Raw genomic sequence first — 25,762 nt, 5'->3', positions numbered from 1 at the left:
TATTTATTTTTATATGTAAAAGTTAGGCTTTCTGTCTTGAAGTGTAACGCTCTCTTTAACTTATGTGCCACCAAAAAGCTTCCTTTTAGTAATTGTGATTAAATGATATGATGCAGTAAATATAAATAAAAAAATAATATTTTCACTGAGGAAAAAAGTTTCTTTATGAAACTGCTTATAAAAAATTTTGATTGATGGATTTTTAATGGCACATGACTTCAGGGAAGAGTCATTGCTGCTGACTACCCCTTGTTTTCGGAAATGGTCACTTCACGGCAAACTAATACAGAATACAAGCCATAGAAAAAATAAATATACCATTTATTCTCAGATGAGGTTTTATTTTCTACATTTTAAAGAAAGCATCACAGACAGTTCTTAAGAGCATTTTTGGTTTAATTCTTTAGGCACTACAAGCATTACACCCACTTAATTGTATTAAATGGTGCAAACACACTAAACAATTTAATGTATAGCACTGATGTTTTTTTACACAGATTTTTTCTTATCTTGGTTAAGGTTTTCAGAGTCATACATGTGAAATTATTTACAAATCCAATCAAAGAAAATTTTGCTCTTTTCAAACTTTAAATTAAATCAAACACTTGCATAACTACGCCGTTCACAGCAAAACCAATAAATCAGCTAAATGTTTCTTCATTGCAGGCATTAGTGAAAATGACTTTTAAACCATTATGTCAAAGGCACAGCTATATTTAGCTTTTCTATTAGTAGTAAATGTAGAAAATCAGGACCTCCAGTTCTCGCTAATACTTTTCGTTATTATGCAATGGATTTTCCATTTCATATCAGGTTGATTAAGTCACAGTGATCTCCTGCAGCAGATCGGCAGGGAAGTAGCCCAGCTTGCGTCCAGTGCTGACCTTCAAGTAGCCGCCTTTCTCATCTCCTTTCTTCACCACAATCTGAAACACAGAGTGACAACAGATTAAGCAACCTTTTTATTATAAAGACAAAGAACTTTGATTTACAATTTGGGTCATAATTTATAAAAGACACATCTTTGTACAAAAACACAGTGGATTTCAAATCAAACAATAGAAATGTATTGAAGTGCAGACTTTTGACTTTAATTCAAGTGGTTTTACACACTTTTTTGCAGAAAAGAAAATGCACTATCTTATGTGTGTGTGTGCGTGCGTGCGCGCGCGCGCGCGCGCACACACACACACACACACACATACCTGTCTGTGAAGGTTCTCAGTCATCCAGGTCATCGTAGTCTAAAGAGGTTGGAAAGGAAAGCGTTCCAGATTTTAAGCCCTATGGGAGTGTCCCCAAGAGGGTCACAGACCCCCTGTTGATCCTAAAATATGGGACTCCATACCAATTGCTCTTAGAACTGAAGAAGCTTCTCAGATGAGAGGTGTAACATCTTCAAGGAAACTTAAAGATCCCAGATGCTTTTCTTTCCAAGCTCCTTAAACCACACACACACACACATACTGAAGTTACCTGGTCTTTCTTAAGTGTAATTTGTCCCATCTCTCTGTTTCCCACAAAGGAGCGCGTCACCTTGTAAACTCTTTCTGATGCTCGGACTTTTATGAGGTAGTTGGCGGGGAAGTAGCCGGACTTCTCTCCCATCTTTCCCTGACAACACAGAGCAGAATTTGTGTACTCATCATCAATAGCACAAACTGAAACAGCATTTGTAAACCTCTAAGAACTTTAACTCACTCTCCACCACTCTTCATTGGAGTCATCCAACACTGTGATCCGATCACCAGGGCTAGTAAACACATTCTCAGTAAGTGCTTTTGTCACTGGCTTTATATTAAAACTGAAAGTTGATTAAATTTAACAAAATAGAAATAATTATTCATTAGTGTTCAGATTTGATTGTGATTTTCTTACTGAAAGTCAAGGTCATCTTTCTCAATGGCCTTGAAGCGGTAGAGAGCCAGGTAATAGTGGGACTGGGAGAAAGTGCCTTTAGTCTAGGGACAAAAAAAGCATGGATGCTAATTTATATGGCAAATGTTATTAAATTTAAATTAAAAACAAAACATGCACGTATGGTGCTACTTAGCAACAAAGCGTTACATGTATGAAATAATCGACTGCTTACCTTGTCATCTGCTTTGTCTCCTCCTTTCTCTTTTTTATCATCAGGCTTCCCTGTTTGAGTATCAGACATCACACAATCATATCTTTTATGACTAACTTGCATATTTTACACCACAGAGATAAGCTCTTGCTTTAACTCTACCTTCTCCTCCCTCCTCATTCTCTTTGGGCTGTTGGTTCTCCTCTTCCTCCTCTTCCATCATCATCATCATCTAGAGGACACAGCAGTGTTAAAACAGCACTGATCACTGATTCCCCTCTTCCACAGATTAGGTGTCCTTTATTTCTTTTAGTTTGTTTCTTTTGTGTTCTTTTTTCATATTTTTGTTTGCATGTACTATAAAATTGGAAATAGTACAAAATAAAAAGTTTAAAAAAAAACCAGCACTGATCTCATATTTTATATATAAAACATGAAATCTGTTCTTAAAATGATTTCAAACACTGCATTTTCTTGATTACATAAATTGTATTTATTTTGTTTGTAGTGAGTCAGTCCCTGAAAACTGTTGAAATTCATAGATTTTATGTTTTGATTAAGATTATTATAAATGCTTACATTTTTCTTATCATTTTCATTCTTCTTACGCTCCTTATTTGCCATGATGACGCCAACCCGCAGGGTGTCGAAAACTGGGTCGTTCCGGTTTGGGTTGTCTGGTTAAGGACAGGGATAAACACAAAATCAACATGGAGTATAAGAATTGCTACACTGCACTAGATTGACTAGTCTATGTTTTCAAGATCCCGAAGAGTTAATCTAAAAAGGAAAACTATATTTACTCATTCAGATATTTCTAAACATATGCAGATTCCAAGATCATCAGTTCAAACAATTGTACATAAGTTATTCAAATGTGTCACCAGATTGCCGAGATCTGGAAGAAGACTCGAATGTCACCTGCAGAAGAGTGAAGGAACCCAGGAACCACTAAGATTCAAGCCTGCCATGAACTTGAAACTGTTCAAATACCAGTGTCACTGTCCACAGTGTAGTAACTTTTACATCACTCTGGACGGAGTGGGTGTTGACCAAGAAAGAAACCTCTGCTCCAAAAACACCACTTTCAAGCTTGGTCAAGATTTGCAGCAGCCCACATGGACAAGTCAAATGCCTCCTGGAGAAAAATGTTATGATCAGACAAGACAAAGATATAACTATTTGGCCACAATGACAAGTGGTATTTTTGGAGGAGTAAAGGTGAAGCTTTCAGACCTAAGGACACTGTACCAACTGTTAAGCATGGTGGTAGTAGCATCATGCTTTGGGGCTGTTTTGCTGCCAGTGGTACTGTTATAGTGTACAAAGCGGCCGGAATAATGAACAAGGAGGACTACCTACAAATTCTTCAAATTCACCTCAAATCAACAGCTAGATGGTTGAAACATGGCTGGTTGGATAGCAGGAAGCCAACAAATTTATACTAATTCTGCCAAGATGAATGGTCAAGTGTATCATTATGTCAGAAGCTCGTTGATGACTACCATTTTTTCTGGTCAGGTTATACCTTGCTGAGAGACACTGAACCAATTTTTAGTGGGGTTGTATGTATATATTTGAGACCACATGTATACTTTTGACCCCTGTATAGATTATAGATTATAAACTTGTGTACACAATTATTGTTTTTTTCAAGTCACTAAGGGTGTATACTGTACAATCATTTCCCCCTGGAACAAGAACAAACCAAAGAATTAAAATGCTAAAATTACCGTGACCATCGTGATAAATTCTTCTTCTTATTAAATCACTGATATTTAGTAGTTGGAGCCACTTCAGTTGCTGCACGGAGGACCAGGGGAAATAACAAAGTGAAGGTAAGTGAATGTGAATTATGGAGGGAAAATAACCAAACAAGTGTTTGCTGTTTCACTTTACTTGTTTTTTTTATTTTATTTTAGTGTTAACTAAATGTATGACGCACTGGGATAAAAGGATCAGGGTTATAGTGACACAACACATTCTGCTGTTTTTCTAAGAAATATTATTTCCCAACACAAAGGTCAGAATGTTGCTTGAACGTCTGCTTTGCACTGTCCTTTAAAAATGTTTTTCTTTTTAAATTTTGCTGTCATTAAATTAATCATTTCAAGCACATTTAAGTTTAAAAATCTTTAAATGCAGCTTGTTAAATATAATGACTGCAAGTGTTGCTAAAGAGAAAATGCAGACACCGTGCTTAGTTTCCTTTGCGATAGCAGCCTTGAATTTAAGGTTAAGAAATTTATATACACAAGAGATATATTGCCGTTCCAGATTCAGTGGACTCACTTGGGTCTGGTTGGTCACTGCTGTACAGAGGGGAGCTGTAGGCCCTTCTGAATCCAGGCGGCTACAGGAAAGAAGAAAAAAAGTTTTTTAAAAAAGTTTTAAAAAATATATCTCTCTCACTCTCAAGGGCAGTAAAAGGAAACTGCAGATGTTACAAATATAGTTTCATATTCAGTGCACATCAGCAAACTCACAATTTTGCCAAAACACCTCTGAAACTCAACATACGACTGACATGAGTGGTGGATGTTGGTCTTACAGTTTTTGCATCTCAGGCAAAATTTGTTGTTCACTGAAAGATGAGGAACCAAAATTAACAGTCTCAATTTTTAGAACAAATACCTATGGGATTATATGATGATTGATTATTTATATCATTAATATAAAAAAACAGCACTTACAGACTATCATGCGAGCGCAGACGTCACAAAACTTGGGCTTCTTGCAGTAGTGGTCCTTGAATTTGTGGGGTTTGTCATTGACCCGGACAAGCTCTAAAGGAGGTTCTGGTTCCTTCTCCTCCACCTCCACTTCCTCCTCATATATGAAATAGACCTACAGACCCAAGGGACATATGTCAGACAAAAAAACCCAACAACAAAGATGTGATAGAGTTGTTATATAAGTTGTTATTAAAGTTTTTAAATGTTAAACATACTGAGCTGCCAGTGTCAATGTCACACAGTGTTGTAAAGTATTACATTAGTGTCTTGCCTTGTTTGTTTATCAGCTGGTACCTGATCTCTGTCTTACATTTAGCTTTTCAGGACCTAGTGAATAACATTTCGATGACTAATCCAGATCAGCCAGCAGTGCTCAGTTTTTTTCCATAAGGTTGTATAAGACAGGGACACTTAAGCTCATATTGTTTCCAGCTGATGCTGCACTGCAACCATGTCCCAGTTGGTGGCTATTTTAAACAGCCCAAGAATTGCACTGCTAATGGCGGGGGGTTGACATGGTGCTGTCACTCACAGTGTCTCCGTCCTCCCTCACTACATTGTCAGGAGCTGGGGGGTTGTCATGGATATCCACAGAGTTTTTGTCATCGTCCCTAACACACACACACACACAAAGAAAAAACACACTCAGCCATGAGTGAGGTTAACTGGTGCGGCTATAGATAGTTATTTTGTTTATTCTCAACATTATGATCACTTTTAATTCTAAAGGAACATGTAAGCATATAAAGTGAGGAACAAGGTTTTGCATATAAACAATCTTTAAAAAAACCAAACACAAGTAAAAGTGAAACTGCCATTCCACCTTAAAATAGTAGAATCATGGCAATATAAGACTCAATTTGTTTAAGGATATCCTTGCCGCACATTCTTTCAAGTGGACATAGAGCTGCTTTAGACATGATGCTCTAGAATATTTTTATGGCATGGGCTAGTGCAGTATTTAGTAAACAGGAAATGGAATTAAGACTTAAATGGTAAACAAGTGCTACAACTAAGCCAATAAAATGAGTATCAAGAGGCGAGTATATTGATTTTAAGAATTATACTTACGGCTCCATGGTTTGATGTAGACAGCGTTAGTTCACCTCCACCTAGAAAGTAAAGAGTTAGGTGTTGTTTTTTCCCCCCAAAAGATTATGAGACAATTTAATAAAAGTTATATCATGAGAGAATGTATTACTAATTATTTGTTTACTCAAAACTTTGAAATACTTAGCCCATATCCACTATTATGTCAAATTGTTTTCAAAGTAGGTGCTACTGAAAAGTTAAATACACATTTCTGAACTTCTTAGAGGGAAGTTGAAAGAAATATCAGAAAATAAGCCTGCATTTGGTTTTGATTAAAAATGTATTTAAGAAGTATCAAATGTGGTAATACAATAGAAAATATATTCCTGTGTCTGTGTGAACGCTACATGCACTTGCATATCCACGCAGTGTTAGAATGTGCTCGTCTTCTATACTATTCTAGGGTTGTGAAATTTAATCTCATCACAGCTAAATTTGGCTGCCTCTGTCAGCCTGGAAAAAAGCAACAAAAAATAAAAAAAATGTTATGGAAATAAAAAAAATCTGAGTTTGTAAAGTGACAGAGATAATCTCAGAGTTGGGGTTGTTTAGCTCGTGTTTTAAAACTAATGGAACTTCACTCAAATTAATTCAAATAAACTGAGTGATTATAACACAGGTCATGCACAAACATTTTTTCATTAAAAACATTCTTTAAACTACAGTATTGGCCTACCTTTTGTCTAAATTTGTACAGATCGCACTGAAGAAATCATAAATCCGTTGTGCTGGCAAAATCTCAGTGAATGGGTTTTCACCTGCTGGCAATGACCAGAGCCCTGTATGGTCAGTATGTTACAAAGCAGCTTCACTTCGGGCCCTCGGGATGCTGGGCTGTCAAAAAGTCTGGTCCCTCTGTGTTTTTTAGATATTTTCCAAAGTGACTTTAGGTTGTAGTTTGAGTGTATATCTGGAGATGTGTATCTATGATTTTGGGTGTGTGCTTGTGTGCATGCCAGGCTTAGCGGTCCTATGTCAAGCTGACACTTTGCAACAGCTGAGGACCTTGGACTGAGCACCGATGACGGGGGGAAATCAGATACAATTTCTCCTTCTGTCTTCAATACATCTCTTTCCCCTTGTCCCACTTGTTCAAATTAACAATGCCGGTGGCCTTTATAATAAACATATTTTTTCCATATCATGCTGTATCTGTGTGCATATGAATTATTATGATATGCCCCTTACTATGTTTTACTATATATATATATATATATATATATATATATATATATATATATATATATATATATATATATATGCCTAGAGTATGTTTAACTTTTCATATAAAATTCGTGATGTGGGCCACAAATGCAGTGTAGACAGGCGGAAGTGAATCCACTATTGTCAAGTGAACACATGTTATTATTCTGTCATTATCATGTCCTCTGTCAAGGAGCTGAACACAGCTTCATTCAGGTCTGTCTGGAACACTACAAAGGTCCCGTTGCATGTCGGGTACAATATTCCTTAAGCGTCTAATGCGCATGCTCAACAGTAAAAACTCCATTATTTTTTGCTCGGAATTTGTGAGAAAAAAAAAAAACAGTGGGCAACTGTGAATTGGGGATTACATGGGCCGTTATGGTTGTGGGAATATACCTGAAAGCTCCACGGTTTAGCAGAAGAGAAAGCAAAGCAACGGCTGGATAGCTGCAGACCGGGAGCGGGACAGCCTTCAGTCTTGTCGGGACACTCCACAATCAAGTAAATTTCAGTCAGTTAGCTGACTGGCTAGCTAGCCTAGCTGGTTGCAGCGTTAGCTCCGAGATCCCAGGCGCAGTAAAATGAAGCGTTATTGCCCTTTGTTTTTAAGTCGGACTGGCAGACGTTGTATGAATGCTGAGAGCTGAATGCGCACACCGCTACGGGAATTGGATTACACAGTGACTTATTTTGCGCTCATTTATTAAAGTATCAGCCGTTTTCAAAACATTATCTGGCTAGCCCGTTTGCTAGCCAGCTAACTCTTGATTCTCCCGCGAGCCAGAAAAGCCAAGACTCCAAAACTTCGCCAACACAGAGCCTGACGCAGAGAAAAGGTTGGTAGGACCTGCTAATATTGACGTTAGCTAACGGATATCAATAAGTAAAGTGTGATGTAGGTATCCGATTTATAAGAGGTTTTTTCACAACGCGGTATTGTGCATGGGTCGTGTGTTGTTACTGCAGCTAACGGGCAAGAGTTTTGTATTGGAGTGTTTTGTGCGCCTGACAGCTGTCACGACAACACAGTACAAAGTAGGGTGGCTTGCTAGCTTAGCTGTTAGCCTGGACGCTAGCTGCCGTGTATGAGCCGTGTACTTTGTGGGATGTTTTTTTTTCATACTTTACGCTATTTATGATACAAAATTAAGAAAAAAAGGATACTTCAGTTCAGAGCTATATTAATTGCTCTTTCATGTGCCAGCGTGTTCGCTTCGGAGTTGGTTGTTGCAGCTGCTTATACTGTCGCTAAACACTGAGTAAACTACGGGCCTAGGCAAACACACCCTTCTACTTCAAAGCAGCCAGAGCTTACTCTGAAGTTCTTCTGGGGAAGACTAATACATCTGATGTCGTCGTTTTTCAAACACGCTTAGATCATATCAGTTACAGAATAGGTTTGTTGCACGATGTCTTTACCGCGGGGGTCGCTGCCAGATTACATAATCCACCTCCACCTTTCTTTGCAGGCTCTCCACCTTCACCCACATCCCTACTCTGATGTGAACTGAACTAATAAATCTGCAGAAGTCATCCTTCAAGAGAGGGATCTGCCTCATAGCTGAAGAAAGTCGAGGTGTTTGGGCAAGTCAGGTTTTACTGGCAGTGTGCTTCTAACCCACCAGCATGTACACTGGACAGTGGATACTCTAGCCAAAACAGATCCTGGCTTCCCAAAGATGACAAGGTATGCAACTTTCTTTTTGTTTGTCTTGGTATTACTTTTACATTGATAATAAACCAAAAACCGTTCTTTTGCTGTGGCCACTCCCCCTTTTCAACATGTTTACATCACATTCATTCTCTAGGGGCTTGTATTATCTTCATCACAGACATAAGAAAAGAAACTGCTGGGTACTTTCCCAGAACTTTTCGACACACAGATGACAGCTAAAAAGTAAAGGAAATGATGCTGAATTAGTAGAGTGGAATTAATTTGCAGTGCTTCCCATGTTCATGCTGCTTACTTTAGTTCAGATCTTGGCTGATTTCATCACCATGCATAGGGTACATTTTGTAATGTTTGATATCCGAGATTGATATTTGATGTTGTGTAATAAGCTGAATGTGACCTCAACATTAAGCATGCAGGTTGCTTGAAATAAAACATTAATGATTGCAAAATCTTTACTGCAGAAAGATTCACTCATCTTTTGTGTGTTTACTTTTTTCAGTGACTCACTCAGGCTTAGTGAACTTCCCTGATACGTGCACAATATACAGTTAAATGAGGAAAGCTCTTTCAGAAGAGATGAGCAAAATTTATTGTAGCATAAGCATGAAAAATTGAACTATTTTTCTGGTTAGACTCCAACAAGTCCCAGATGAAAGGGTTGGGGATGAGTAAGCATCTGGTTCATAGAGGCTTTAGTATAGACACCCTTGACAACCCGTATAATGTAGAGATAGCAGGATGAGGGGGGAGGATAGATGGCTTGAAACCTAAAGTAGATGCTGAGACTAAACAACTGTTTCCCCCCTATAAGAGTATTTAGCATTGGATTTCTCTTTGTGTTTAAGTAAAGTTGTGCAGTAGGGGATACCACAATGGTTAAAATTTTGTTAGCAGCACAGTCCCTGGGTCCACTCTCGACAGGCTGAACTGTTACTACATGATACCTTCATGTTACCCCCCTCCTTATGTTAAAAGACAAGATGTGTTAACACTTCCTGCTTTTCAAGGTGCTGGCAGGCTACAAAATGATGGGAGGCAGTGATACTGTCAGTGGGGACAAGGATGGGGTCCACACCACTGCAATACACGTCCCCATCGGCTGGCAGAGGAGAGTGGAAGGAGGGCAGGTACTCTATGTCAGGTACGTTGGTTCCACACACATGAACTTGCTGATTTTTAATAGTTGGGCAACAGGTTTTGAAAGCACACCACTGAATAATTGTTACATAATGTATTCTTGAAAAATGACAGTACTGGTTTTGCAAACATATTTTGGGGGATGTTACCTGGCAGGATGACTGCGGTTTTGGATTAGTTTTTTTGAAGTTTGTTTCTAGCTATAGACAACAAAGAAGACAAGAAAATGTTTTATGCACTTTTAGGCAGTGCAAAGTGAGTAAAATTAAATGTGTTAATTATAATGTTCTATTTATTCTGGTGAGCACTTATTCTGGTTCTATTTATTCTTATTCTGGTGGTTTTAAATACTTGTGTTTTCAAGCATACTAGGTCTTAGTGGGGGCTCAAAAGCAAGTGACAGATTTAGGCTTTTTATATATATTATGTTGTTTCTACCAAAGAGAAACATACTTTTTTCTTTGTTATCAGTCGTTCATCCTGAAGATCACCTAAAGACTTCTTAGATTTACTGCAGTTGTGCTCCACTCCACACTTGCCCTCTTCTTTTGCTGTGAAAGGATTCCCTTTGCCTTAAAATACTGGGCAGCTGAGGCAGAGAAAAAAGTATTTCCATTTGGATAACAATATTTTTGTTGAGCAGTGGTTTGGATCACGCTTGAATTTAGACATAAAATGTGACATTGTAAATATGAAATTTTGTATTACTCATTATTAGCCACTGAGTTGGAAAGAAACTTGGCTGAAATTAACTGTTCATTTTTTATTTATTTTTTAAACTGTTCATTTTAATGTTAGCCATAACCTGCATTACTAACTAGTAACCTATCTAATGCCAGACACCCCAGCCCTGGAGCAAGACTCTGAAACTTTGCTTTTTGTTAGATATACCCTGATTGAGACTTAACGCTTCAGAGGAGGTTGTGCTATATGTTGCCAATTCTCCATGGAATATTTTTTAATTATTGGGCCAGTTTGTGCATTTTACAGGTGTAGAAGCACCACAGGAGTGGATTTGTGTCCTTCAGACTCTCGTATGGGTCAGCAGTGTTTGCAAATGACACTAGTGGTTTCTCTCATTGAACTGGATTGAATCAAACCTTTTTTCATAATTATCTTCTGCACATTTGTACAGTCAGCAGGGAAACTTTTACTCATTGACTGGGAGTCTCAAGCATGTAGCTCTCTTGCCCTTCTCCATTAGCTCCCCATGGCTCTAACCAGGAAAAAAAACACAAACTGCATGAATGTTATGATGGAATTGAAAAATGCACAAGTAGTTTATGTTTATCAGCTGAGACCTTACTCCTAGTTTTGCTGAACCTCACTACCAGTGGCTAGTATGGATGTAGACCCATAAATGGCTGGTCTCCCATAAGTTGTTCATGAATGACTTTGTTGATATTAAAGGTTGGCAAACGCTTTCCTAGAATGAACAGTATACATGTCTCTGCTCTGAGAGCTGCAGCTTTAGCTTGAGCTCAAATTGATTTGGCTCAGTTGCACCATAATGCTGCCTACAAATGATTCTTGAAAGGAAAAATTCCTTCTGTGGCTGCTATGCCTTGCGATTATGTGTCACGCTCAATTTTCTTCTGGCCTTGAACAACTCCTGTCATACATCATTGTCCACCCCTTTACACCCTACGCATAGTTGCATTTTTCTGACATTTTGCACTGGCTGGTGTTAGGTTCAGAGCCAGGGCAGAGTTTGTGCTTTAACTGTGTCTCATTTGTTACAGTTTCTCTCTGCCTTCTTCCTGTAGTCCCAGTGGCACAACCCTGTCCAATCTGGAAGAGGTCAAGACCTATCTGATGACTGATGGCACCTGCAAATGTGGCCTCGAGTGTCCTCTCATCATCAACAAGGTGTTGTCAGTCTGTCAGTTTGTTTGTGCTGTTGATTTGTGTGTTTCTAGTAAGGTTTGGCAATACACAACAGAGTTTTAGATTCAGTAAGCTCTGTGGTGTTAATCTCACTCTCATTCTTGTGTCACAAATATACTTGTGGATCACAGCTAAGCAGCTGTTGTACATTTTTCCTAGTTGGCATGGAGAATACTTATAGGAAGCATGTCTAGTTAGATTTGTCTGTTCAAGTAGTCACAACAAATTGATTGGGACACAGATGTCTGCACAGGGTCTCGCTTTCACCCTCTGATAACAAAATTTACGTCATCCTGACCAAAACAGAACCTCACATACTTAAGAGAAGCAAAAACTACTGTGTAACAGTTACATAAAAGTACAGAGAAAATCTATTTACATATTCTCCATAAAGTTTTGTCTGAATTTGTTCTAATCCTCCTTTTTGCTGTTGTGCAGGTTTTCAACTTCACAGTGGGTGTGAAGGTGGAACAGCACAGCCAGCCACTGGGCAAAGCAGAGCAGGACATGACCAAACTCTGTAATCATCGCAGGAAAGTGGTGGCAATGGCTGCCCTGTGTCGGAGTATGCAGGCTTCACAGCTGCCCTTTGCCAGCTTTCATCATCCAGGTAACCAAGGTGAGCAATGACATGCAGTAGGTTTGAGACATGGTACTCATTTATCAGTTTGCTCTTAGATAATATCTAATAAAAAAACATAAACATTTGAGTGATACTTTTTTCTTAATTTCTACATATTTCCTTAAAAAGAAAAGCTGAAAATCAGAAAATGCTGGGTTTTAATTTTTCTTTGAATAAAGTCTCTATGGACGATGTTGACAGGTTCCCCTCACAGCCTTTAATGTTGACAGTGTTGTGTGCACGGCAGTAACATCAGGTAAAGGACTTTGCACACATTTCTACATGAGAATACATGATAAGTATTACCATGATCGTAGAACCAATTAAAGATGAAATTTCATTTATGAAATTAAGAGGCTGTTATTAATAAAGTGTCTTCAAGTCAGCCTTCAAATCCAGTTCCTTCTAGCTCACCATTCTACTCTCTTGCACTCTGTTTCGATTAGTAGAATATCAGAGAAACTCTAACAGAATCCACAATGTTTCGATGCAATTTATTACACTTTAAGCCACAGACTTACACACATAATTTTGCATCCATATTATGGATCACATGTGTTTGACTGTGAGATGCATGTGGGAGTGGATTTGACCATCTGCATGAGTAGCCAGTGACTGCCGGAAATCCTGTGGGGGCTGGTAGGTGTAGTTTGAAAGGAAATTTGTTTCTTGTAGATCTGCATTTGTGTTGTTGAATGCAGCAGCTGTCAGCCACACAGAATTCAAACTGCTGTAGTATTGATGTCCTTTCACCCTAAGAACAGAAGAGATTTAGGAAAATGAAGATTTCCAGTTCTGGCGTGCTTTGTTTCCTCGAGTTTATTGTATCTTATTTCCACCCAAAAACTGTTTGTATTTTGGTAAAAATCAGTGTTGAGACACAACTCTCTTCAATTCTGTTAAAAATTTGGGTAAAATAGGAATTATTTGAATGGGTAGAGCTGCTCTGACTCAAGTCATGTGAACTGGATATTTTAGTATGGTGTTATTAGTGTTACCACTCCTTGTATACACGACAAGTTGGAGAGCCACATGGGGTGGTGAGGAGCAACTGTTGAACCAGGCCTTTCCTATGCACTCTGTGCAGTTATATTCCTTCATTAATGCACATCTGTGCATAATTCTCTCATTTTGGTTGGTTAGATAACTGCTCGCTTTTCTCTAGATTATTATTAATTTTAATTGGTTTTGGGATATTTTTGTATTGCATAGCTTGGCCTCCATTCCGATTATTCAGCAACCATTGGATAACAAAAGTAAAATGTTCTTTTTCACATATTAGTTATAATTTCAATGTTTGATTTTTAGAAAAAAACAAATTTCACACCATTTACCTCAATTACTAAAAATTGGTTGTTTAAATGCTTCTTACAGCCTTTAACAACAAATGTATCGAAAAACCTAAATAAATCTCACAATACTTTTTTAAGCAATTAAATTGCACAAAATTGACAGATGTAAAAAATTTACGAATTAAAAGTGATGCAAATTTATATATATATATATATTTTTTTTTTGTCAGACTGTTCAATAAACATTCCTTAAAAAAGAATTTTCTGGCAATTATATCACAGTTCAGACATTAAAGGGACAAGAAATTATGCCAGACTTGTCTTTCACAATAATTACTCTGTAAACCATTTAGTGGGCTCGGGAAAATTGAGTAACAAGCTGTATTTTTTGTTCCCACTTCCAGAGATGAGCAATCGGGTGGACGGTCGTGATACAAAGGGCGAATCCACAGAGCGTGAAGAAGAGGACCGTGGCATTTTCTGTCCCAAACTCCATCCAGTCCCAGCTCGACCCCAGAACAACCTTCACCCAAACCCCTGCACCAGTCCTAAATCCTCTCACCATTTTATTTATCCTTACAATGGCTCCTCCTCTGTCCTTCACCCAGCCACAAACTCTCACTATCCACTAGATGCCTTGAGAAGACTTCACCATCCTGCTTTCTCAGCATCCTCCAGTTCTTCCTCCAGCTCATTTCCAGCGTACAGCACCCCCCAGAGGTCACCCTGTACTCCCACTCCTCAAAGCAAAAGTCAAAGTCAAAGAACACCTAAAACCCCAGAGACTCCTGTTTCTCCTCGGCTAGGACCCCTCTCTTCACCTCCCCCCTCGTCCCCTGTTACCCTTGGTGGAGGAGGAAGAGGAACACAGACTCACCCTCATCATCCTCATGTTGTAATTGTGGGAGGTTCTACCCCACCCTCCCTCTCTCCCTCTGTCCATAACATGTCTATGTCTCCACACCAGCGCTCCTGCCACCCATCAGCTTCTCCATCCTCTCTGTCTGAGCAGGGAGGAGGCTTACCAGCAGCAGGAGGAACGCTGATGGGAAATAACTTGCCTCAGAGAAGGAAATCCACCTCTTCCTCTCCACACTCCCCACTTCCCAGTGGCTCTCCAAACCCCAGCCCCCAGCTTCCCAAATACAAGCTGGAAGACATCTTGGAGCAGTTCAAGAACTCAGGCAATAGCAGCACTAATAATCACCACCTCCTAAACCCTAATAATCCCTCCTTACTGACCAACCAAAGCAGTAGTAACCCTCATGGTCTTTCCTCAAAGTCCTCAAAGACTCCAACCTCCACTGCAGGATCACAAGTGTTTGGGTTGAACTCTGCAGGGCCCTCTAGTTTACCTCTGGGGCCATATCTGAACCACCACCATAGCCATCAGGGCAAGCTGCCACATCCAGCTTCTTTCCCTGCGAGTAGCCTCCTCTCTGCAGCTGCCAAGGCTCAGCTGGCTAACCAGATAACCCAGGGCCAGAGGTCAAATGTGGCCAGCAATGCAGTGAGCTTGGCCTCTTCTCTGGAGGTCCTGAAAGAGGCACAGCAGCAACAGGCATCAAAGGTAACAAACAGCACTTTACATAACAGCCACTCTCCCTCCTCCATTGCTTCTTCTAGGCTTCCCCATCCCTCCCTTGCAGCAGCCTCGACTGTTTTCTTTCCTCCATCCCACTCTCTGGTCCAGTCCCTGGCTTCCTCCTCGTCCCATCTGCCACAATCAGCAGAGCGTAACACATCGTATAGGAAGCGGCAGCGTCGATCTCCCACAGTCCTCAGCATGCTAACAGACACCAAGCAGCTCTGTAATGGGCTGCGGAAGACCCCACCAGAAGATGCTGTTTCTGCTACAGTTATCAATCTTTCCTCCTCGTCCACTTCATTCCCCTCCTCCTCCTTGCATTCTTCCTCTACCTCAGCTGTGCAGAATCAGAATGCCATCATGTTGGATAACCATCATCAACTCCTCTCTGGGCAGATGCCCAGGTTCCCTGCTCCTCGACAGACGGCACAGCTTTCCAGGCCTCTGCGCCCAAATGAGGCCCTGGACTTCACTACAGGACCGACACCCACAGCCACCCCTCTTGGCTTGGATCCTCCAACCCAGCCTTTGTCTGCCCTGTTACACCTGCTCAGTTTGCAGAATGCGCAGGCCACAGTCTCAGCATCCAGCTCTGCCTTAGCTCAGTCTGGATCTGTGTCTGTTGAAGGAGGTGGACACACTAATAAACAGAGCCCCAAGCAGTCACCTTCATCTCCAACCCATCAGTCTAATGTCAGGGACTCGTCGACTCGGTCACCTTGCCGAACAGATAACACTAATTCTCCCCCGTTGAGTCCACAGCCACTGTCTCCTCCTCCCCCCTCCTCTCAGTTCACATCAGCGCAGTCTCATCTTCATCGTCAGTCCACTAAGTCAACTCCTCTTCAAAAAGATTCTTCGTGCAAAGTGTTACCAAACTCAGATTTCCACAACAGCAGCAGCCCATCTCAGCAGACACCCCCATCTCCCTTTGGCAAGCATCAACGAACCGATAATCACATTCTTTCAGTAGATCCTGCTTCCCATTCATCTTTACAGGTTGCCTCACCTCAGGGCACTGTCACAAGAGAGATTATTAGTAAGAACGAACCTACGTCAGTGGACCTTAGTCATCCTCAAGGCAGTGTTCCTGTAGGGGTATCCACTTCCCCAAAGCCTCTAGATCTTAGCAACCACGTCCTGGCCATTCTCGCAGCATCTTCTAATGTTCCCCAAGGGGAGGGCAACTCTTCCAGCCATACCTCTGATGTTGAGACGTCTTCCCCAGGAAATCAAACTGCAGGTGAGGATGTTATTCATGGTTTTAGTTTTACAAGTACAGCCTAAACTTGTAATTTTTATTGAATTAATTTGGTTGTCTACACATATAGACATCAGCTTTGTTTTTGTCATTCTTATTTTTAATGTGAGTTGTATTTGTAGCTGAATTCCCCCTTTAAATGGGCTTTACAGATTATTCTACACAAGATAATAAATACACAAATAAGGGAGCATCACAGTAAAACATGCCGGTTAAACTTCAGGAATATCAATCTGTCCAGTTAAGAAGTGGCAACCATTGTGAAAAGAAAATGGCACCAGTGGCAGGTCTGCCAGTTGTCGTGTTCTCTGGTGGTCCTGCTAAAGGATGGTAGGGACCTCATGCTTCTAGAGTCTCTTTCTGACAGTCTGTGGGGCACTGGACTTGGTCCTTTTGTTCCTCCATTGGTTTATGCTGTCTAACTGGAGAGATTGATATCCCTAAATTTTAACCGCTTGGTTATACTGTGATAAACAAATGGTTCCTTATTTTTTTGAGCAATATATGTCAAGAACAAGGGGTGCATTATTTTTTTTTCTTGTTGCTCTGAATCAGAGTGATAACTGATATAACTGATGCATACCATCCAGCACGAGATCCATATAAAAATGTGTTGAATGATTAGTCACTTTAAACAGATTTAAATAATTGTTGTTTTTCCCACAGGAACGGAGGAGTCTGAATTTGGGGACCCAAAGATCTTCACATTGACCAAACCTCCAGCCACCAGTCCCGGGCTCACTAGCTCCTCTCGTCAAGGAGAGAATCACAGTCCTCCTAACCCTTCAGCTGTAGGTGACTCAGCCACTCCTTTAAGTCTGGCAGAGGCCTTTCCCTTCATGAACCAAGAGCAGCTGCTCCAGCTGCTGTCGTCTACAGGAGGAGTACCATCTGTCCTGGACCCCACAGTCCTGGCTTCATTGCCCCTAGGGGGCCTTTGGTTGGGAGGACAACATGCACAAGTACCTCCTGCCAGTGTTGCACCGCAGCCACCACATAATCTGTCAGACCAGCAGTCAGAGCAGCAACAGCAGCAGTTACTGATAACACAGCAAGAAGATGCACAGCAGCAACACCAAGACCAACAACAAAAGCAACTGCAGATTAACAACAATCATCTGTTTCCCTTGTTGCCCCTGTTGAGTGGTGCCCAAGGGGAGTTCCCTCTGAACCTTTTAGGGCTGCTGAATCCACTTCCAGCCCCAGCGTCAGCCCCTTCTGCAGTGCAGGAGGCTGATTTGACAGAAAAACCCAACCTTCATGCTCTGCTAATGGCCTCCTTGTTGCAACAGCAGGCTTCCTTGTTACCTCTATCTGCGCTGGGTCAGTTGAGCCAGGTCAGCTTGGAAGTTCCTATTCAGCAGTCACAGCAGATCTCTACTACATTAGAGGGCCTCAGTCTGGATAAGACCTCTGGCCTGCTGGACCCATCAACCCTAACTGGGCCAGGGCTCTTGGAGGTCACTCAGGGCCTCCTTCCTATTCCTGCAGGAGCTGAAGGCTCTATCCAAGCCCTTCAGTCTCTACTCATTCCCGCCACTCTTCCTCCTCCCTCTGCAGCCTTCCTGCCCCTCAGCCCTGCCTTGCTCACTGCTGCCCTGAGCTCTGCTGAGCTCCACCCGCCTCCCAATACCCAATTAGCTCCTGCACAGCAAACCCAACATACCCAACCTCAGGTACGCTCCCGATTTCCTATAGCTCTTTCCTCTGAGGTCATCCTAGTTTCCCTTGGAAAAACTAAACTCATTTCCTTAACTCCTCCATTGTTTTTTACTGTATTAGTTTCCCAAATTTCTTTCCTTTTTTGCTACCCTGCTTTATAATAAAACCCTCACACTTTACAATTGGTTTTGGTTACTGTTTTAATGTACCCATTGGCATGTGGCATGAATGGATAGTTTTTCATCCTGTTTATAGTTCAAATATATGAACATAGAAAAAACACTCAACAGTAACTAAAAGAAGAAACGCAATAATGATGATGATGATGATGATGATAATGTGTGAGGAGTGGGAGGTGTTCCTTTCAGCCTTTGCAAAAATGCAATGTGTGCATTCTCCAAAACTTTTTTTGTTTAGTTTTTTTTTTATACTGAAATACTAAGTTAATATATGTGAAGAATTTATGTCTCCTGGTTTTTTCAGCCATACTTTATTTATTTTATAATTCATTGTCTGAAACCCCCAAACCTTTATATCCACTTCAGGTACCCACAGATGCTGGTGTTGACACGCTCATACCCGTATCTCTTCAAAGCAAGGACAACCCCATCCTCCAACAGTTACTCCCCACTTTGCTGAACTCTGCTATATTAGGTGAGTTCGCACACACCCTGTGTTATATGTCTTTCTCATTGTTTTAGGAATAAATATTATTTTCCTTTCAGTGTTAAACTTTAAACTCTGCAGGGACTCTATTGCAGTATTTTTTATACACTGTGTATTAGTGTAATTTTTGCTTTATAGGAGATCTTCCTGGCCTCACAGGCCTCCATAACATTGTGGGGATTGGAGCTGGTTCCATTCTTCTACCACCAGTCCAGGCCTCTGCTTTGGGGATGCCACTGCTACAGGGCCATGATGGAGCAATCAACTTACTCAACAACATACAGGTACATACCTAGCATGAAGTCTGGAGAACACAGCATTTTTATCCTTTCTTTACTGTACATACTAGTGTTAAGGATTTGCTGTTTTCCATAATAACCTTCCTCTGGCTGCAAACACCATGTTGCATTTGTTAAGAAAATCCTAAGTGGGTGAATGTGAATGCATATGTGCTGCACAAAATAATGTGCCACAATTTGAGAAATGGTGTTTCCTAGATTCACTAAAAATATGTTGTTGTTTTTTCTTTTCTTCAGTGAACTATGGTGTCCAAAAAGTTAAGACACTAACTTTTCTCTGGGAATGGCTGTAATGTTTCAGTTATAGCAGCTGCAGATTATATCCGCTGCAACATCTGTGTCATAAAGCTTCACATCTGAGTTCTTCTCATATTGCATCAATACTTTACAGATGTTATCATTTATTTTAAAAAAGCCCTGTTGTGTTTTGATCTGGAAGCGTGTAAAAATAGTTTGTTTTTTTGGGGGGGGGGGGGGGGGGTTGTAAGTGAAAAATTAAATCCACGCTCAGACAAGTGTTACATTGTACTGACTGAATTCAGCATCATCAGATGTTGAAAGATTTAGATTTGTTTTCCTCCTGGATGCTTTAAGGAAATATAAAGACAATCTAAAGTTGAATGTTCATATATAAATGGAGGATTATATAATTTTAGGCAATTTTGCAACAAAGAGAAAACACATTTTTAATTCTCTAATACTTTCTGGATCTTTGAAAGTTACTTAACATATCGTTTTCTTTTTGCTCCTCTAGCTGAACCTTGCTCCAGCCTCAGAGGGAGAGAAGCCAGTATCCTTGCAGGAAGTGCAAAGCCCTGCCCCACAGGAAGACATACCAGCCAGTCAAATCACTCCTGAAGTGATCCCAAGTCCTGTTCCAGCTCTAGCTCCAGCTCCTGCCCAAGAATCCACTCCAGGCTCTCAGCGAGGATCTGAGGGCAGATCTGTCATTGATCCTTATACTTCTTTTATGGACACGATTTATACCTCTTTTCTTCAAGTCAGTGCTAAAGAGCAGGAAGATGGGGCCCATTTGGGGCCATCTGACCCCACTTCACCCTTCTGTGCCTTACCTCCAGTTTCTTTTCCTGTGGAGCACCATACACCGTCCACAACTGTCCCAACTCTGCCACAGGCAAGTGCCCCAGTTTCCCTTAGCCCACGGCGGGCTTGTTCCCTACGCAACCCAGACTTATCCCGACTTAGTCTGGAAGCAGCAGCCCATTCTCCAGCCCAAGGGACACCCAAACCCACTGAAGATGGGTCTGTGTCCCCCTTACAAAGGAAACCAGTTATGGTAGAGGGACATACTCACCCAGAACCTCCTCTTCCACCTATATACTTGGAGGAGGCCAAGACAGACTGTGCTGGGCCTGCTGCATCTATGTGCCCTTATGTAGATCCAGGTGTGGATAGGCAGGGGCATCTTCCCCAAGTAGGGTATCTCAGTCCTGGGGATGGATGCAATAGTAGGCCCACTGAAGAGACAACTGGGACATTGCTGCACTCTGAACAGGGAATGGTGAGTGCCCAAGTCTTCTGTTTCCTTTATACTCAAAGGCAAAAATGTTTTTGCTTCTTTTAGACACCAGAATGTGGACTTTAACAATGGTTGGTTATAGGCTTTTGATGAATTTAAGTAGCTGAAATGTAAAACAATGATGCATGATTTAATCATAATAACCTTGTAACATGATTTCTGGTTACACAAAGGACCAAGCAGGAGCAGCGGCTGGAGCCAGAAGAGGAAGGAAAAGGAAACAAACGTAAGACTCCTTTTAAGATGGTTAATTTCTCAGTTGTACTCGATACAGAAAGTTGCCTGGATAATTCAATTTCCAGTAAAAATCAGAGTGTCTCCCACATGCAGTTCTATAATAACTGTCCTGTCAGGTGTATTTGGCATACTGTAGTGCATACTAATGCGTTTCTTACTTTATCAGGCTTCAGAATGTGTTAGAAGACTTCAGAGACGTGGATGCTACAGCACTAGAGGAAACCAAGGCTACAGTAAGACTTGTCTCCCTCTCGATGACTTATGGATTTATTGTTCTTTAGCAGAAGGGCTGGTTGTTGTTTACCTCTCACCAGTTCTATTCAAATGTTCTTAGTCAGACTCTTTGCAGTCTTAAAGACGGCCCTTGTTTTCCCCCAGCTGTTGGTATTTGCTGTTGCTGTTACCTTTCCACAGTTTGGCATGTTTTAATTGACTATATGTGACTTGCATGTTAACACACTTTGAGGTTAACATGCATGGCTTCTGGTGAAAATCCATCAACAGCTGTTGAGTTGGCAGCACTGACACATGTACTTGTTAAAACAGTCTGTAGGGAAACCTGAAACCGGGTAACAAGTGGGTCCAGAGGCCTAATCAGACCCAAGTATCAACAAGGTGTTATATTTTTATTTCTTCTCTGAGTACTGCAGAAACAAAGTAATAGATTTCCTGTTTATTGATGCTATCTTAGACATTTGATCTCACAAACTGATCTCCACGAACATTAAGTCATTTACTTTGAAGTGAGATTTGACTTCAATAGAGTTTATGGTAACAGTGCTCGTTGCCAAACATCATTTGTATGTAAGGCTGGAAACACAAACAATCTTTCGACACCTCGAATAAAACTTAATCATACACTATATCTTTTCTTGCCTAAAGTCTGTATACTGTGGAATAGGCACTCAAAACCACACAGAAGAAATGGCATAAAAGTAAATCATGTATTCAGTTTTGTTTTGTTAGGTAAAGAATGGAAGAGAGGCACTATAATATGAGTGAATACAAAATGTAATAAAGTAAAACTATATAATGAGTAAAGAACCATTGATCGATAAGCATTCATCACAGAGTCATGGTACCCAGGGCTGTTCGATATAACGATATATCGGATGACAATATGAAAATCTTTCATATTACGCTATTGTTTGTTTCGTGGTGTCGCAAAATAAGCTGTTTACGGCAATGTTTTTTCATCGTTTTGATAGTCACTGTAGTGGCTATATTAATTTCGTCAAATGCTCTCTTTCTCTTATATTTAATATAACCACACTACGGACAGACAGGCAACTGTTTTTATGCGTTGTTGTTAGCAACAACAACGGTAAAACCATCGCGTGGCTCCGCCGTCCGCTTGTTTATTTTCCACATAAACCTTTCACAATAAAGCTCAAGATCCTGTTGAGACGTTTCAATATAAAGTGAATCATGTGAAAGAGTATGCAAAGTGTTTACGGATGAGAAGCAACAAAGAGCCGTCAGGTGCTAAAAAATAAACCTTAGACTCAAACGTTAGAACAGGCTTTTCCCCGCAGCACGCTGTGTAATAAATACACAGAACTTATGTCTAAAAATGTATAGATTCATGCATTGGTTCAAACATTTGACTTCAGGTACATGACTCCCAGCTAAAAACACTTTACGTAAGTCGAGCTGCCCGAGATTCACAGACTTTACAGAAAATTTTTACATTTTTGTGATTTATATCGTTGTCGGAACAATAGATGTGTTAAATCGGGATATGAGATTTTGGTCATATCACACAGACCTAATGGTACCGTTAAAATCCTTTGACTCCTCTCAAAGCTGCTAGCATGGGTGTAAAGAACAATGAAGCTAATATAATGCTATTTGACATCTTCATAGCATCAGATAGGTGGTGTGCAGTGAATCAAAGTATTTTAATTTTTTCATCCTTGAAGTGTAGAAATACCACATTAATGACAATGCGGCACAAGAAATGCCACTAACAACCAGCATTTAAGAAAAATATTCAGCACTCTGGTGTTAGGGCCTTTTAATGATATCACATTATGTCATATAATATCAGATAATATAATGTCAAGACATGAGGGGGGCTTGGGTTGTGCAAGCTTGCTGTGCAGGATTCAGTGTAAAGGATTTGCTGAAGGGAGCAGTTTCTGTTTGGTGCTATGAGTCTTCTCAATGATTGTGCAGTTCTGACTGCAGTGCAAAGTCATTCCACCACTGGCAGCTGCAAAGATATGAGCCTGATGTGACTCTTCTCTCACACTCTATCTCGTTCCAGACAGCACTGCTGAAGCCTGAGAGGTCAGTGCGCGGCAGGCGGCGACGAGGCGCCAGGTCTCAAAGGCAGTGATTGGTGGAGGGTGCCATCATTCAGAGCTGTTCACCAATGAAAGGCAACCAGATGCCTCTGTATACCCCTCCATCTCTCCAACCTCATCACTACTGTTTTAGACCTTAAAAAAAAAATCAACTGCACTAATATGATGCTGTCATGTCAACCATTGTTATGGCAACCACTATGAACAGATAGGAGAAAGATCTAGTCTGAGTTTATTTCAAAAGGTGAAAAACATGAAGAGAGATTTTGTGGATACTTTTTTCACTTGTGTTTTCTCTTAGGTCACAAAATAATGGTTGCGTTACATTGTGAACAATGATCTTTCAATTAGGTTTGTGTTAGAATTATATTAATGAGAAAACATGAAAATAACAAACGAGTAATGTTTTCTTCTCATCAGTGTGTTACTGTGAGTCAGGACGAAGCCCATCTACTTGAACGATGCTCTCTGTTGAAAGTGTGTGTGTGTGTGTGTGTGTGTGTGTGTGTGTGTGTGTGTGTGTGTGTGTGTGTGTGTGTGTGTGTGTGTGTGTGTGTGTGTGTGTGTGTGTGTGTGTGTGTGTGTGTGTGTGTGTGTGTGTGTGTGTGTGTGTGTGTTGGACAACAGTGCTGTTGCTGAGCCCCCCACTGTCAGGACGTTTTTCATTTCAGTGAGACTTTGTCTTTTTAGTAAGATGAACGTCTCTTTGTGCTTGTATTTTAGAGAAATGTTCCAGGTTTTCAGGCGGTGCTGAAAGAGACTACAGGAAGGAAAGAAACTTGACTTTTTCTCCCCCTTTTTTTCAAAGTATGATATAATCTTTATGTGGGATAAACCAAGGAACTAGTGTGGTTTACTCAATCAGGTTTCTTAGGTAGTTTATATCAGTGGCTGATTACAAACAGGAAAGTTTTTCATTGAATATAATTTCACATATCATGTGAGATGTATTGGTTTCCATGTTAAACCAACAGAAAACGTTAATTTGAAGTTGTTTTGTACAACCTTGAATCATTTTGCAATGCTCCAGGGTTCCCAGTGACTAACCATACTGATGTTTGTAAAAATTGCAAAACCGGCAACAAATCTAGTGCAACTCACGAGTGTCGTTTGTCATAATTTGACAACCCATTTACATTTCAGATGCTGTGTTACTTGACGCTGTGAAGAATTACATGTAGCTCTGGTGACTTACATGGGATGAGACCCAGGCAAGAGATAAGTCTATTTAAAAAAAAATAAAAAAATAAAGAGGCTTAATTTTGAAGTTCAACAGGAACCAGGTGTTTACAGAAAGTACTGTATGTCCTTTGATTGGATGAATGGATGGCTGGAATACTTATAACACAGAGAGCGATAATGTCTTATGTGGATCTGTTGAGTCCGTGTGTTACTGTGGATTTGGAGTGATATCCTTGCTCTGTCTCCCCCGTCACTGTTTGAACTCTCCTCCACACACTGCCCTGCCCCTGAGAGTACTGGCATCTCTAGCTGTATTTAAAATAAAATAACAAAAAAAGAATAAAGAAAAGTGAAAAAGAAAGCAGATTATGCAATTTCTACACTTGGAGATTTGTACATATGTACAGTTAATGTGTTTTATTTTGATTTTATATTGTTAGAGACAGATGAGAGAAAACAATGAATTGTGAATTTTTTCTGGGAATTGTAATTAAGTATTTTTCTCATTCTACCCCTTGCTTTCAATACTTATGTTAAAAAAAGACGATTAAATTGTGGACTGTAGCTTTCTTTTTTTTATATGGGAGTCGTTTTTTATTTAATATTAAACTATTTACAAAAAATACATGTACCTTGTGCTGATTTGTGTTCTGAATATTTGAATATGATATGTGTTTAAATATTCCTTCAGGTCGCACACACAGTCCTGCCCTCGTTATAGTGAGAAATCAGAATTTTTTGCTGAATTTTTTGGAAAGACTTTCTTAATGTCCTTTAAAAAATTCTAGAGATAGATAGATGTAACATAAACATAGAAAAAAAAAATATATATATATACATAAGCAACATACGTGACCACTCTAAAAGAAAACCCACAGTTCAATTTCAGTCTGTTTGCACAATACCAGAACCCTGCAAATAGCTCATATAGATGGTTCCTGTGTTTCTGCAGACAGCCCATATTTTATGATACTAAAACCCAACTCCATAGTAGTTGTATTTTCAGTGTTAATTACAGGTTTCTGACATTCAATGTGCTGTCTTGACATATTGCTGCATCACCCTGGCCTGTAATGCCACTTTAAGCTGAAGCCTAATCATCCCTTAATCAATAATCTCTCTTCCCCAAATGGTTTCATATGGCTTTCCAAGCAGTACAGTCATTCCTTGGATGAGAGCCAACGACTATTTGTGATGTATATGATAACAAAGTTATTCCTCGATCCTCTGTTCAGATGTGACGCCTCACCTTGGGCCTTGGTGATGCTGAGGCTGTGGGTACCACTTTAAAGAGGCGGATG

At 40.3% G+C, this 25,762-nt stretch overlaps 2 protein-coding genes across 4 annotated transcripts; one reads left to right on the top strand and one right to left on the bottom strand.

Annotated features, from left to right (window-relative positions):
* Positions 1 to 315: 315 nt before the first annotated feature.
* On the bottom strand, positions 316 to 6,886 carry stac3 (SH3 and cysteine rich domain 3). Its single transcript, XM_082518831.1, has 13 exons — positions 6,575 to 6,886; positions 5,878 to 5,918; positions 5,339 to 5,417; positions 4,765 to 4,918; positions 4,558 to 4,655; positions 4,364 to 4,424; positions 2,651 to 2,748; positions 2,234 to 2,303; positions 2,093 to 2,142; positions 1,879 to 1,961; positions 1,702 to 1,753; positions 1,477 to 1,614; positions 316 to 926 (listed from the first exon to the last, which is right to left on the bottom strand). Exons 2-13 carry the CDS (start codon positions 5,883 to 5,885, stop codon positions 819 to 821), a joined length of 999 nt encoding a protein of 332 aa, XP_082374957.1. The 5' UTR covers positions 5,886 to 5,918; positions 6,575 to 6,886; the 3' UTR covers positions 316 to 818.
* A 323-nt stretch (positions 6,887 to 7,209) lies between these two features.
* Positions 7,210 to 25,075, top strand: mbd6 (methyl-CpG binding domain protein 6). Of its 3 annotated transcripts, none has more exons than XM_082519621.1 (13): positions 7,210 to 7,940; positions 8,574 to 8,791; positions 9,787 to 9,920; positions 11,683 to 11,785; positions 12,242 to 12,413; positions 14,122 to 16,548; positions 17,233 to 18,242; positions 18,774 to 18,882; positions 19,033 to 19,178; positions 19,948 to 20,715; positions 20,907 to 20,959; positions 21,137 to 21,203; positions 23,240 to 25,075. In XM_082519621.1, exons 3-13 carry the CDS (start codon positions 9,805 to 9,807, stop codon positions 23,309 to 23,311), a joined length of 5,043 nt encoding a protein of 1,680 aa, XP_082375747.1. In that variant the 5' UTR covers positions 7,210 to 7,940; positions 8,574 to 8,791; positions 9,787 to 9,804; the 3' UTR covers positions 23,312 to 25,075. The 3 variants fall into 3 exon arrangements, with proteins under 3 accessions (XP_082375747.1, XP_082375746.1, XP_082375745.1); XM_082519620.1 differs by having other exon boundaries at positions 7,267 to 7,605; positions 12,242 to 12,422; positions 23,240 to 25,074; XM_082519619.1 differs by having other exon boundaries at positions 7,267 to 7,940; positions 12,242 to 12,422; positions 23,240 to 25,074.
* The last annotated feature ends 687 nt before the right edge of the window (positions 25,076 to 25,762 follow it).

Source organism: Aulonocara stuartgranti, assembly GCF_965226115.1.
Source record: "Aulonocara stuartgranti genome assembly, chromosome: 20".
NCBI lineage: Eukaryota > Metazoa > Chordata > Actinopteri > Cichliformes > Cichlidae > Aulonocara > Aulonocara stuartgranti.
This window is presented reverse-complemented; position numbering and strand designations above follow the sequence as displayed.

Bases quoted from the DNA above. Each gene is read 5' to 3' on its own strand.
- mbd6 (XM_082519620.1), top strand. From the start codon at position 9,805: ATGATGGGAGGCAGTGATACTGTCAGTGGGGACAAGGATGGGGTCCAC. The intron at 16,549-17,232 runs GTGAGGATGTTA...TTTTTCCCACAG, and splicing joins CCCAGGAAATCAAACTGCAG to GAACGGAGGAGTCTGAATTT. The intron at 19,179-19,947 runs GTACATACCTAG...TTGCTCCTCTAG, and splicing joins ACTTACTCAACAACATACAG to CTGAACCTTGCTCCAGCCTC.
- stac3 (XM_082518831.1), bottom strand. The intron at 1,754-1,878 runs GTAAGAAAATCA...TGTGTTTACTAG, and splicing joins AAAGATGACCTTGACTTTCA to CCCTGGTGATCGGATCACAG. The intron at 1,615-1,701 runs GTGAGTTAAAGT...CTGTGTTGTCAG, and splicing joins CCAATGAAGAGTGGTGGAGA to GGAAAGATGGGAGAGAAGTC.